This window comes from Antennarius striatus, chromosome 2, assembly GCF_040054535.1.
Source record: "Antennarius striatus isolate MH-2024 chromosome 2, ASM4005453v1, whole genome shotgun sequence".
Classification (NCBI taxonomy): domain Eukaryota; kingdom Metazoa; phylum Chordata; class Actinopteri; order Lophiiformes; family Antennariidae; genus Antennarius; species Antennarius striatus.
This window is the reverse complement of record NC_090777.1, coordinates 3,356,074-3,370,000: the sequence shown is the minus strand read 5'-3', so window position 1 is coordinate 3,370,000 and position 13,927 is coordinate 3,356,074. Positions and strand designations below refer to the sequence as shown.

At 42.3% G+C, this 13,927-nt stretch overlaps 1 protein-coding gene across 2 annotated transcripts; it reads left to right on the top strand.

Annotated features, from left to right (window-relative positions):
• Positions 1-899: 899 nt before the first annotated feature.
• On the top strand, positions 900-13,201 carry LOC137610795 (dysbindin-like). Of its 2 annotated transcripts, none has more exons than XM_068338626.1 (4): positions 900-1,352; positions 11,434-11,580; positions 12,194-12,343; positions 12,889-13,201. In XM_068338626.1, exons 1-4 carry the CDS (start codon positions 1,310-1,312, stop codon positions 13,182-13,184), a joined length of 636 nt encoding a protein of 211 aa, XP_068194727.1. In that variant the 5' UTR covers positions 900-1,309; the 3' UTR covers positions 13,185-13,201. The 2 variants fall into 2 exon arrangements, with proteins under 2 accessions (XP_068194727.1, XP_068194718.1); XM_068338617.1 differs by having other exon boundaries at positions 902-1,352; positions 11,431-11,580.
• Positions 13,202-13,927: the final 726 nt, after the last annotated feature.

Here is a 13,927-nt window from a genome sequence, read left to right as displayed (position 1 = left end):
AGGAATGCACCACTTCCCTGAGGTAATATGAACTCTGAACCCCCCCGTATATATTTTGAATGATTAAACTGGTTTCTGTGCTCCTAAACTCTACTGGGTGTTTTTGGTGGTAATTATCTAATGCTAAACCCCCCCCCAAAAAACCCCATTAACTTCTTATATATATATATATATATATATATATATATATATATATATATATATATATATATATATATATATATATATATATATACACACACATACACACACACACACATATATATACACATACACACACACATATATATATATACACCACGTTAAAAAAATTTTAATATATAAATCAATATATATATATATATATATATATATATATACCACGTTAAAAAATTAACTTCTATATATCCTTTTCAAAGAGGCACAAAAACCCAATTCAACCGTTTTTATTATCATTATTATTATTTTAACATGATATAATATTTCATAATGCACCTTTGGAATGTCACTGCTGGCCTGTAAAGACTGAACTATTCTGAAAAATGGGTGGAAACAGAGGAGAAACACACACACACACACACACACACACACACACACACACACACACACACACACACACACACACACATCCCACGACATCACAAAGATTTTATTGAATCAAGCAGAGACGGGAACTCGCAGGCCGACATCCCATCATGCTTTGGGAGGCTGCGGTGACTTATTTACCCCCCACCATCCTGCGACAAACTGAACGAATAACCAAGGAGGGGAGTGGGGGGGGGTCTGATCCTCAGCGTTACGTAAAAGGTCTTTACTCCTGACCCCCACGCTGTCACCAGTTGGTACAGGCCACGATGCTGTAGCCCACTATCACCCCCCCCCCCACACACACACACACACACTCCATCCTTAAGCTGCACAGCTCCTTACAACCCTGACACAGAGATGAGAGTGTGAAGCGGCGAGAGAGGAAACCTAGACAGAACAACCGAGGCGATCAGAAAAGGGTCGGGGGGGGGACAGCCGAGACAGCAAAAAAAAAAAAAAAAAAAGGCAGAGTGTGAGGAGAGGAAGAGTGTGAGGAGAGGAAGAGTGTGAGGAGAGGAAGAGTGTGAGGAGAGGAAGAGTGTGAGGAGAGGAAGAGTGTGAGGAGAGGAAGAGGAAGAGTGTGAGGAGATGCTCTGACCAGATGACCGTCCTCCCCCTCTCACATCAGCATCCTGCCCCGGAGGCTTGACCGGAGTGGGACGACCAAAACATCCACAACGGTCTCCAGGCTGCCCCCCACCACCACCACCACTTCACCGCCGACCCCCCCATCCCGTGGATCATGTCGTCTACCGGCTCAAGCAACCACAACAAGCGTCTGACATGTAAGCAACCAACATCTCAGCGTGTGTGTGTGTGTGTGTGTGTGTGTGTGTGTGTGTGTGTGTGTGTGTGTGTGTGTGTGTGTGTGTGTGTGTGTGTGTGTGTGAGCTGTAGAGCTGTAACTGTTACTGGATTCTAAGTGCGTGCTTTAATGTTTGCATTCGTTTCCTGAGCAGGTCATCCATCAGAACACACACACACACACACACACACACACACACACACACACACACACACACACACACACACACACACACACACACACACACACACACACACACACACACACACACACACACACACATGGTCTCTGTTTAGTTCTGCTTTTAAAAAGCATTTTAAAACAGCGTTTGCATGTTTGGATGATGCATGCTGGGAAAAATGTCCCTCAAGGATTCATTAAATCAGGATGAAAAACGAAATGATTCCACTTCTGTTCAGTTTTTAACTCCAGCTGTGAAACACACAGCTACTAATCAACTTAATCAATAATTTTCTGCACTTGACGTTTGACACCATTTAGAATATTTTTATATATTATTTCACATTATTTTAATTGTTTGGGGGTTTGTTTTTTTTTTAATCTGATTTTATTTCAGCTTTTAACTGATTTTAATTTATTTTATTGGAATTTTATTTGATATTTTATTTAACTGCATTATGTTCATGGTTTTATGTTGTGTTTTTAATCTAGTGACTTTTGTTTATTTAAATTGTGCCATAGAAATAAAGTGGATGGGATTGGAAACATGTTTCATATATAATCTGTACTGGATTATAAGGCGTACCTTCAATAAATGGCCTATTTTAAAACTTTTTTCATATATAAATAGTCAACTTTATCATATATAAGGCACACTGTCAGTTTCTGAGAGAATTAAAGGTTTTTAGGTGCGCCTTATAGTGCGGAAAATACTGTAATTACAGCCTCGACAGCCTCTGAGGTGGTGGTGGTGGTGCTGTTGTTGGGGGGGGGGGGGGGGGTTGTGACGCTGTTGATGGAGACAAGGTTTAATCCCAGTGAAGGGATAACAACTACTTGTTAGCTTGTGACTCAGCCGAAGGAGGGAAAATCTTTATATAGAACAACAGAAGAGGAATGTCGTCTTCCTTTCTGCTCAAGAGTTTGTTCTTTGGTGGGAATAAGTTGCTCTCCCCCCCCCCCACAATGCTCGCTGTTTTAGTGCACATGTTTCCAAAGCAGAGCATTAGGCGTGACTGAAAGCTCTAGTCTGATTGACCTAAATAGGGACGGCTGGACATGGCCGGAGGTCATCTGCATTTAAGCCCAGACCGAAGAGCCTTAATGGCTTTAGGAATTGGGAATGAGGGCGACCTGGGAATTCGCTCCGGCGGCTGCTGGTCGGGCTGATGTATAATCATAGCACTGGATGAATAGGATCTGAAGGTAAGAGTGCATTGACGTGACAGATGTCGGGTATTTGAAGCTCTAAAATAGAGCTTCCTGTGCGTTCCTGCTAGCACGGTGAGGTGGGATACGGTGATCTCACCCATAAATGATTCCTGAGCCCCCTCCCCCCCCAGACCCAAAGGGAATTGGTAAATAACATCAGTACCTAAAAATGATTTGGGTGACACCGTCATCTGCTCCCCAACAGGGGAGGTGGGGGCTGCAGGACTGGCGATAGATGGGCTGTCAGATGTGACCGGCCATGCAGTGCAAACTGCTTTATCGCCTCCATCTCCCCAACACCCAGCCTCTCTGAAACCAGAGACAGACCATCATGGGATTTTCTGTTTTCGCTCGCCTGAAGGGAGTTTAAAGCTTCGACATGTGACCGTACGGTTCAATAGGGGAACGTTTGTACGCCTCGCATTCAAGGAAAAGTCCCGGGACCGCGTCGGTAATGTGGTACGAATGTATTCAACGTGGAAAAACATCCGCAGTGGAGCAAAAAGCGAGACTGAATGAAGGAGGAGACGGGATTTAAAAATAAAAAATCATGTGCCTCAGCTCAACTTTCACCTCTATATCCTTCAAACTATTCCTGAAATGTTCAGGAACATTTTGTCATGCGTGAATCAGGATTCTGGGAAATCTCTTAATGCAAATTTTACGCTTTTTAAGGCCCAATAAACTTTCCAAGGAAAATTCCACTCTGGTTGTGAATAAACGCATCAACAAAGCAGAGACAAACATGTCTAAGGTGTAAGTCCGTTCACATGGAGGAACCAGACCAATCACAGGGCTGCTCATTTGCATCTAGTGGCTCCGCTTGACAAGACTTGTCAAGTCAATTTGTAATTCCTATAGCAGTAAATCAAAAATTTATGTCTTGGCTCGTTCTCAATCCAGCGTGAGCAGATGATTCTGTTTTATAGACGGTTCAGATTCCTCTTTGAAAACAAAAAAAACAAAACAAAAAAAAAACGCTTGGCAACCGTAGGTGACCATGTTGCCTTCCAACAGGTTGGCAAACCTCAGGGCAGATCTGGGTTTCGGTGCACAACCATCATCCTTCAACACCAGAGAGAGAAATTGGAAAAGAGTACATTTTTAATGTAAAGTAAAGCTGTAAAGTTTTCTTTTCAAAAAAACCAAAGGAGGAAGAGTGATGAATATTTAAAAAAACAAAAAACAAACAGAAACAAAGGTAAAATGATGTGAAAACAGGATGTAATAAAATCCAAACAAGGAAATCCACAATTTAAGAAGCAAAAACTTTAAGTTCCTAAAAGAAGCAGTTTAAAAAAAATAAAAAAGTAAATGAAGAACTTATAGATCCGAGAAAGATAAAAGGATCACGTGTAACACGTGATGATCACGTACTATATATGGAACATACTATATATAGATCACAACAGAGGTGCTGCAGGGAGGCGGAGTCAATTAAGAACCAATCACATAAAAGAAAAGAAGGATGCTATGATAAACTAGCATGAAAGAAGTCCTGCAGATGCAGAACATGCAATAATAAAGCTGAGACAGGTGAAACTAAAGGTCAAAACAGATCATGGATATGACAACAGGAAGTGTAAATGGCATTTCAAAATAAAACAGGAAGTAGAACCATTGAAACTCAGTTATTACTTAAACCTCCACAGCCAGAGAGCTCACGGGAAACTAGCATGGATTAAAAAAGGAAATTAATACTGAATGAGTGAAACAGTAAATGAATTCAATATTATTACTATTATCATCATCATCATCATCATTATTACTATTATTATTATTATTAATAATAATAATATTAATAATAATAATATTAATAATATTAATATTATTATTATTATTATTATTAATAATAATAATATTAATAATAATAATAATGTAACTGACTTTATTAGATGTTTATTCACAGACACAGTCCCTGAACAGACTAATGCTCTGCTCCTGCATCCCAGCAGTCTTACTACATCATGAATTATAGCTTTATGTTCAAATATTGTTTTCACTGCTGTGACCATCCCATGATATTTTTCTTCACAGCGTGACACACAGAAGCTTTTTCCTTTTCCGTCCTGTTTGTTGGTTTCTCCTCTGCTGCTGGAGGCCATGTCTGTTAATAACGCCAAACCAACGCTTAACAAAGCGTCAGTCAGCCATCAGAGTCGTTCTTTGTTCCCTGACCCGCAGTAAATCTGCTCCGTGTGACCCACATGTGTAGCTTTGGTAACGCAGCAGCATGAGATGGAACGTTTTCGTTTGGCCTCGTGTTCAGAGACTCAAGTACTAACACGCCGTAAAACCTCAAGGCTGGAGCAGGTCGAGAGAGGTCCTGTTTGTTTGGGGGGGGTGTGTGTGTGTGTGTGTGTGTGTGTGTGTGTGTGTGTGTGTGAGAGAGAGAGAGAGAGAGAGTTTTAAGGTAAACACACGTTTCAGTTTTGAGATGATAGCATGGATAGACCATGATAGACCTATGACCTTCCCCCAGTTTGTTTTAGTCTGACTGGATTGATGATGATGTTTCTACCATAGTCTTTCAGTGCTGTGAGAAATCCCATCATGCCACGCTATAGCTGCGTCCTACTATGGTCACCATAGTACGATTCCTAAATTGGGGAGTCTACTGTAGTTTAAATCAAAATGTAGCCACAGGAGGACACAAGCAAGTGTCTTATTGTGCTGGTCCCAAGCCCGGATAAATATAGAGGGTTGCGTCAGGACGGGCATTTGGCATAAAACGTTTGCCAAATCAAACATGCGAATCAAACCTATGACTTCCATACCGGATCGGTCGAGGCCCGGGTTAACAACGACCGCCATTGGTGCTGTTGCTGGTGGAAATTGGACTACTGTTGGTCGAAGAAGGAGAGGAGGAAAGTGTGTTTGTAGGAAGAGAGATAAGAGGAACGCCGAGAGTATAGGACTGAGAGTAGGGACGTTGAATGTTGGAACTATGACAGGAAAAGGTAGAGAGTTGGTTGACATGATGCAGAGGAGGAAGGTAGACATACTGTGTGTCCAGGAGACCAGGTGGAAAGGTAGCAAGGCTAGAAGTTTAGGAGCAGGGTTCAAGTTGTTCTATCATGGTGTAGATAGGAAGAGAAATGGAGTAGGAGATATCTTGAAGGAGGAGTTTGTTAGGAATGTCCTGGAGGTAAAAAGAGTGTCAGATAGAGTGATGAGTCTGAAGCTAGAAATAGAAGGTGTGATGTTCAATGTTGTTAGTGGGTATGCTCCACAGGTCATCATCAAATTCTGGTTGGACTTTGATGAAGTGATGCAGAGCATACCTATAAGTGAGAGTTATCATTGGTTCAGACTACAATGGACATGTTGGTGTAGGTAACAGAGGTGATGAGGAGGTGAGGGGCAGGTTTGGTATCCAGGAGAGGAACGCAGAAGGACAGATGGTAGTTGACTTTGCAAAAAGGATGGAAATGGATGTAGTGAATACTTTCTTCCAGAAGAGGCAGGAACATAGGGTGAGTTATAAGAGTGGAGGTAGGAGCACACAGGTAGACTACATCTTGTGTAGACGGTGTAACCTGAAGGAGATCAGTGACTGTAAAGTAGTGGTAGGTGAGAGTGTAGCCAAACAGCATAGGATGGTGGTGTGTAGGATGACTCTGGTGGTGAGGAAGATGAAGAGGGCAAAGGCAGAGCAGAAGACGAAATGGTGGAAGCTGAAAAAGGAAGAGTGTTGCATGCATGACTCTTTTAGGAAAGAGTTAAGACAGGCTCTGGGTGGTCAGGAGGTGCTTCCAGATGACTGGACAACTACAGCTAATGTGATCAGGGAGACAGGTAGGAGAGTACTTGGTGTGTCATCTGGAAGGAAAGTAGATAAGGAGACTTGGTGGTGGAATGAGGAGGTACAGGAGTGTATACAGAGAAAGAGGTTAGCCAAGAGGAAGTGGGACACCGAGAGGACTGAGGAGAGTAGACAGGAGTACAGGGAGATGCAGCGTAAGGTGAAGGTAGAGGTAGCAAAGGCCAAACAAGAAGTTTATGATGACTTTTATGCTAGGTTGGACAGTAAGGAGGGAGAGACTGATCTATACCGGTTGGCAAGACAGAGAGACAGAGAAGGGAAGGACGTGCAGCAGGTTAGGGTGATTAAGGATAGGGATGGAAGTCTATTGACAGGTGCCAGTAGTGTGATGGGAAGATGGAAAGAGTACTTTGAAGAGTTGATGAACGTGGAAAATGAGAGAGAACAAAGACTAGAAGAGGTGATTGTTGTGGACCAGGAAGTAGCAAAGATTAGTCAGGATGAAGTGAGGAGGGCACTGAAGAGGATGAAGAGTGGAAAGGCAGACGGTCCTGATGATATACCTGTAGAGGTTTGGAAGTGTCTAGGAGAGGTGGCAGTAGAGTTTCTGACTGGGTTGTTCAACAGGATCTTAGATAGTGAGAAGATGCCTGAGGAATGGAAGAGAAGTGTGCTGGTGCCCATTTTTAAGAACAAGGGAGATGTGCAGAGTTGTGGCAACTACAGAGGAATAAAGCTGATGAGCCATACAATGAAGTTATGGGAGAGAGTAGTGGAAGCTAGACTAAGGGCAGAAGTGAACATTTGTGAGCAGCAGTATGGTTTCATGCCAAAAAAGAGTACTACAGATGCAGTATTTGCTTTGAGGATGTTGACAGAGAAGTAAAGAGAAGGCCAGAGGGAGCTGCATTGTGTTTTTGTAGATATGGAGAAAGCTGATGACAGGGTGTCCAGAGAGGAACTGTGGTATTGTATGAGGAAGTCTGGAGTGGCAGAGAAGTACGTTAGAGCGGTGCAGGACATGTATGAGGACTGTAAGACAGTGGTGAGGTGTGCTGTAGATGTGACAGAGGAGTTCAAGGTGGAGGTGGGACTGCATCAGGGATCAGCTCTGAGCCCCTTCTTGTTGCTATGGTGATGGACAGGCTGACAGACGTCAGGCAGGAATCTCCATGGACTATGATGTTTGCAGATGACATTGTGATCTGCAGTGAGAGCAGGGAACAGGTGGAGGAGAAGCTAGAGAGGTGGAGGTTTGTCCTGGAAAGGAGAGGAATGAAGGTTAGCCGCAGTAAGACAGAGTACATGTGTGTGAATGAGAGGGACCCAAGTGGAAGAGTGACGTTAGAGGGAGAAGAGATCAAGAAGGTGGAGGATTTGAAGTACTTAGGGTCAACAGTCCAGAAAAATTGAGAGTGTGGAAAAGAGGTGAAGAAGCGTGTCCAGGCAGGATGGAACGGGTGGAGGAAAGTGTCAGGTGTGATGTGTGATAGAAGAGTTTCAGCTAAAATGAAGGGAAAGGTGTACAAAACTGTGGTGAGACCAGCGATGTTGTTTGGTCTAGAGACAGTGTCACTGAGGAAAAGACAGGAGACAGAGCTGGAGGTAGCAGAGATGAAGATGCTGAGGTTCTCTCTGGGAGTGACCAGGATGGATAGGATCAGGAATGAGTACATCAGAGGGACAGCACATGTTAGAGGTTCTGGAGATAAAGTCAGAGAGGCCAGACTGAGATGGTTTGGACATGTCCAGAGGAGAGATAGTGAATATATTGGTAGAAGGATGCTGAGTTCTGAACTGCCAGGCAGGAGGCCTAGAGGAAGACCAAAGAGGAGGTTTATGGATGTAGTGAAAGAGGACATGAAGGTAGTTGGTGTGAGAGAAGAGGATGCAGAAGACAGGGTTAGATGGAGGCAACTGATTCGCTGTGGAGACCCCTGAGGGGAAAAGCCCAGAGAAAAGAAAAAGACTGTCGTTTAAATCAAAACACTGGAATTTTCGGGAAGTTCCTTGAAGACGTTTCACTTCTCATCCAAGAAGCTTCTTCTTCATGAAGATCATGATGACCTGGATGAAGGAGAACCTCCACAGACGTCTACATGTGTTGGGCTGGTGGAGTTAAGACTGTCTGAGTTATTTATCAGCTCTCGTGTTTTATACATGAGTCAAATATCAGCTATATGAAGATTACAAGCAGTTAACATCTCACCCTAAACACAACGGGATCCCCACCCCCACCCCCCTGGCAGATATTCAAACCCTGTCTGTCTCTCAGGCGGAGCTTTAAAGTGTTGTGACCTGAGCAGACCTCCTACACAGCCCCCACAGCCGGCTGACGGAACGTGGAGTCAAACGTTTCTGTACGTGTTTCTGTCCTGCTGGTGGAGACACGCCGTGGAGCTCGCGCGTGGGCGAGGCGTAGCCACCGGCTATCTCCAGCTTCATTTGAGAGAATCAGAGAGATCATCATTATCATCATCATCATCATCATCATCATCGTCAGAAGCTTAGTCAGTGCTCCTGCAGCCAATAGGAACAGATTTGCTTGTCTTGCTGCCAACTGGAGTCTCAATGCAGCCGCCGGAAGGTGGAAACACAACCACAGACGGGTCAGAATCTCCCTGGAGAGAACCGAACAGCTTTTGTTCTGCATCGCTGATCCATCAGAACGTTTATTGATTAGGAGCAACTTTACTTTTGCCATCAGATTTTTCACTCGACAATACATTAAGTACCTTCTACAGGTTAACCTCGGCTTAAATTGTTAATTGGTTCCAGGAGATTTAAGTCAAATGAACTCGTCTCCAGACTTAATGTAAATAAACATTCCCACTTCTGTACTGAACTTTATTTATGAATGCATTTTCAATAATATTATATATATATAATATTTCAATAATATTATATGAATCTATTCTATTATTCTAAGCTTACAAACAAGTATTGTAAATTAAATTTTTAATATAGCACAGAAAAAACGTCTCCACCTCGTCTTCAGCCTTTTCTTCCTTGTTGTGGGTCACAGGGGTTGCTACGGACTAATAATATGGTATTATGAGTTTTTATTCTGATTTATTGTACAGTCACATGATATTACATGTTTTTTAACGGTTTACTTGTGATTTTATGATTATAATATATGTAAAGTCTAGTAAAATGAGGTAAACATGAAAAACCGATGTACAGTGCGCCCTCGGCGCATTTGCGCATCAAATGAGATGGATGCGCTTGTTTTCTATTAAGAGAAAAGTTGCACTCCAATATTTGCATGCGATCAAATAAAAGCCGCCGTGCCTGATCCGACACGTCGATACGTTAGTGCAACCTCGCTGCAGGTGTTGTGCATACAAACAAAATGAATGGATGGATGCATGTACATAAAGGGGTTGTGTTAACGTGAACGTGCACACACACACACACACACACACACACGCAGAGTCACAATATATGGAAGCATGATGCACTTTGACATGAGTCAAAGTGTCAGCTGGTGGAGCCCAGTGGGCGAGGGAACAGTGTGTGAGCGCCGTTACACAACCGCACATGGGCGGCCTGCAGAGGTCACCGCTGGAGGCAAACCTGAGGACACGTCTACTATTATTACACATGTATGTACATAAGAAGATGCATCTCAGTAGGGTCATGTCTTACTAGAGCTTCAAAATTTGGATTCACTGGTTGCATGGAAACAAATCTGCAAACAGCAGGTGAGGAGAAACCGCTGCAGAAAGATAATACTGCAGAAAAACGGCAAGCTGTCAAATCCTTTGACTGACTTTTAGTTTCTAAACCCAATAGCTGTCATAGATAATAATTAAAATGATCCCATAAATGCTGCAGATTAATATAAAATGATACCATAATTGATGCAGATAAATAAAATGACGCCATAAATGCTTGCAGATGAATAAAAACCATGCACAGGCCTGCAAATCTGGTGTTTTGACATTTCATCAAAAGAGCCAGGCGTGCCCGTGTGTTTTAAGTAATGGTGTCATGAAATGTGCAACTGCCATAATCACTTTAATCTGACCTGCAGCTTTGAAGAAGAAGTATAGAAAATATTGCGTTCTTAGCAGAGCTAACGGCAGTTTGCCATGACGTTTCCTCACTGCCATGCGCATTCCAGCAAATACTTACAAGATCCTTGTGTGATGCACCCATGTGAAACCCTCATTGTTGATATAATAGCTTTTAATTACTGTGTTGTTTGAACATGACCACAGATATCAAACTGAAGTCGTGAACAAGTTTGGCTTTTATCCTGAAAAACGGTAACAGATGTTTTGACTCGGAAGGAAAGTTGAACGAGACGAAAAGGTTTTGGGTGAAAAAGGAAATTGAGATTCATTCCGTTTGCATGAATTATATTTGATTGAAGTCATTTTTAATACATTATTCAATATTTACTTTCAAAAAGATTACAAACACTCAATTATTAGGTTGCACTTTTCATATCAGCACATTCAAACATTCAGTTAAATGTTTCTACACATTTTCTGGACAATTTGCAGGTGAACAATGAGTTCTTGTACTCGCAGCAATCAAACGATGCCATTTATACATCCTGACAGGTTTCGTTTCCACTGACTTGGAATCTGCATTGGTTTTGTGACTCTGAAGTCAAACCTCTTTCTAGCAGAAAACCAGTTTGGTTTCATTCATTTTGTGTGGGTAAAAAAAAAGGATCACAAACAAAAATCCATGCTCTCCTTTCAGAGAGCATGGATTTTTGTATTAATGAGGATTTTTGTATTGATGAGGAGAACGAGATAGACTCTTTGTACAGTAACTGAGTTGAGGTCCACAGAATAAGACATAACCAGACAGATCAGGTGTCACAGAATACGGCATTAAAATTCCTTTACCTGCCTGTTCTGTGTCTCGTTTTGATGACCAGTAGACACCAGCAGCTCTCAGAGGATGCTGGATAACGATTCAGGCCAGCACCTGAAGCTGAGGGAGAGACAGCGCTTCTTTGAAGAAGTGTACCAGCAGGATGTGGACAACTACCTGCCCTCGTCTCACCTGCAGATCGACAGCAGGAAACGTGAGTCCACGTCTGATCACATTTCTGTCCTTGAGAGCTCTGACTTTGGCTCCTGTTCAATAGTTTTTCTATTTATTGTTCTTATAAACACATGAACGTCATGCTGAAGCCAATCCCAGCAGAGCCCATCAATCCAAATTCTGGAGGTAGTCTCTGATGGACCCCAGGGACGTGCTGTCAACTTGGAGGATAGAATTTCGTTCCTGTGGAGATATTGCTATTGCAAATACTTGCAGAATTTCATCTGGATATCTCTCTGCATTGTAATCGTCTCTCTCTGTAACCCCAACTGGTCAACGGAGACAACCATCCTCCAGGAGTCGGGGTCTGGCCGAGGTTTCTGCCTGTTAAAAGGGAGTTTTTCCTCACCACTGTTTGCTCCTGGAGGATGCTGTTGGGTTTCTGTAAAAATTTTCTGTAAAGTATCATGAGATGATTTCTGTGATGATTTGTCACTGTAGACTTGACTCTCCAACGATGACGAGCCTCGTTTTTCCAGTGAGGAAGATGCTGCCCCACGCCATCCTACTACCTCCACCAGAAGATGTTTCTCCTTTGGTTCAACAATCCACTATATCTCTAGTTACATTTGCTGCTCTTCCCGTACCCCCAGCTCCCATGGGAAGTATCTCGTCTATGGAGGTGAACGTGGACGTCCTGGAGCAGATGGACCTGATGGACATCTCTGACCAGGAGGCCCTGGATGTGTTCCTCAACTCGGGCGCAGGGGCAGATAAAGGAGCACCGGCCTCTCCATTCGCAGGTGCACCAAAAGCCTCCCAGCTAAAACTTACCCCCTGCTACTGTTTACATGATCTAAACCATTCTTTAATCCCATGTCTCAGTTTTACAAATGAAAGCCACTGAACAAAAGAGCAAAAACTCAGGATGTCAAGATTAGTATTTTGTGAGTGGATTACATTTTTCTCACAATAATTGACTGGTTTTTAAACTATTTTATGGCCAAAATACTTAAAGATACTAAATTTCATTGACATGAAATTATAAAATGTTCAGTTAAGGAATTACTTTATAAAAAAAAGAAAAAGAAAATTTTTTTTGTTCAAATCTTTGAATGTTTGTAAGTTGAGGACTACCTGTATAAGATTACGCAAAATAGCGAAACGTAAACGAAACGTAAAGTAAAACAAAAAACTTAATAAATTACAAAAATAAAAAATAAAATAATTACCATAAATTTTAGCGACTTTTTTAGGGAACTCATCAATCTACAAATCTTCTTGTGATTTAGTTTCATTATATGTCACATGAGAAATTTTGAAATATTCGAACACTTCATCCCCACAGAGGGTGAGGATGATGACGAGGAAGAGGAGGATGAAGATGCAGAGGTGGTCTACAAGGAGCGCATGGCCGTAAAACGGCAAAGTGAAATCCAAGGCGGGTCGAAGTGTCGCATGTCGTCCACCTCCTCTGGTTCCAGTGACACCAGCGCAGGCGGAGTCATCACACCTGTGATCCAATCGGATGATGAAGATGTCCAGGTGGACACGATGCTGCTGACCTCCGTCCCCCACACCAGGGATGAAGAGTCAGAAGAGGAGGATGAGGAGGAGAAATGTCTTACAGATAAATCACCATAAAGACCAACTTTCAGGCTCTTTATTTGTCACTTTACTTCTTTTTGTTTTGTTTTGGGGGGGGGTGTTGATTGTCGCATGTTGACCTGTTGGCTGTGACTTGCTGTACAGGTAAACCTCGTCTTACGTCGTTAATCGGTTCCAGGAGGAGTCAAAAAAACGACATTTTCACTATTGTTTCTTCAGTGTGAATCTATTTTAAGCTGACAAACAAATAAGTTTCATTTTTTAATATAGAACAGAAAAAACGTTTCCGTCTCGTCTTCAGCTGCTTCTTCCTCATCGTGGGTCACGGGGGTTGCTACGGGCTAATAATATGATATTATTTGTTTTTATTCTAACTTATTGTACAGTAACATGATATTATCTGTTTTTAATGGTTTACTGGTAATTTTATGATTCCAATATATGTGGCGGACAGACAACTAAAGTGAGTAAAATGAAGTAAACTTGACTTTAATTTTATTTTCCGTGTATTTCTTCTAAACCGGTGTATAATCGACAACGACGTAACTCGAAACGACGCAAACCGAGGTCTACCTGCATTCTTTTGATGTTTTCCCGAGTGCATTTCTATTATTCCCCAGAAATGAACTCAACCGCATTTCTCTACAAAAGAAAGAAAACGCCTCTAACATCCGTTTAGTGTCTTGAAAGCATCGGTGCCAAACAGCCAAGTTCAAAAATATTCACAGATAAAGTCACGGTGAACGAATGCACACGCATACAAGAAAAATGGAAATCCA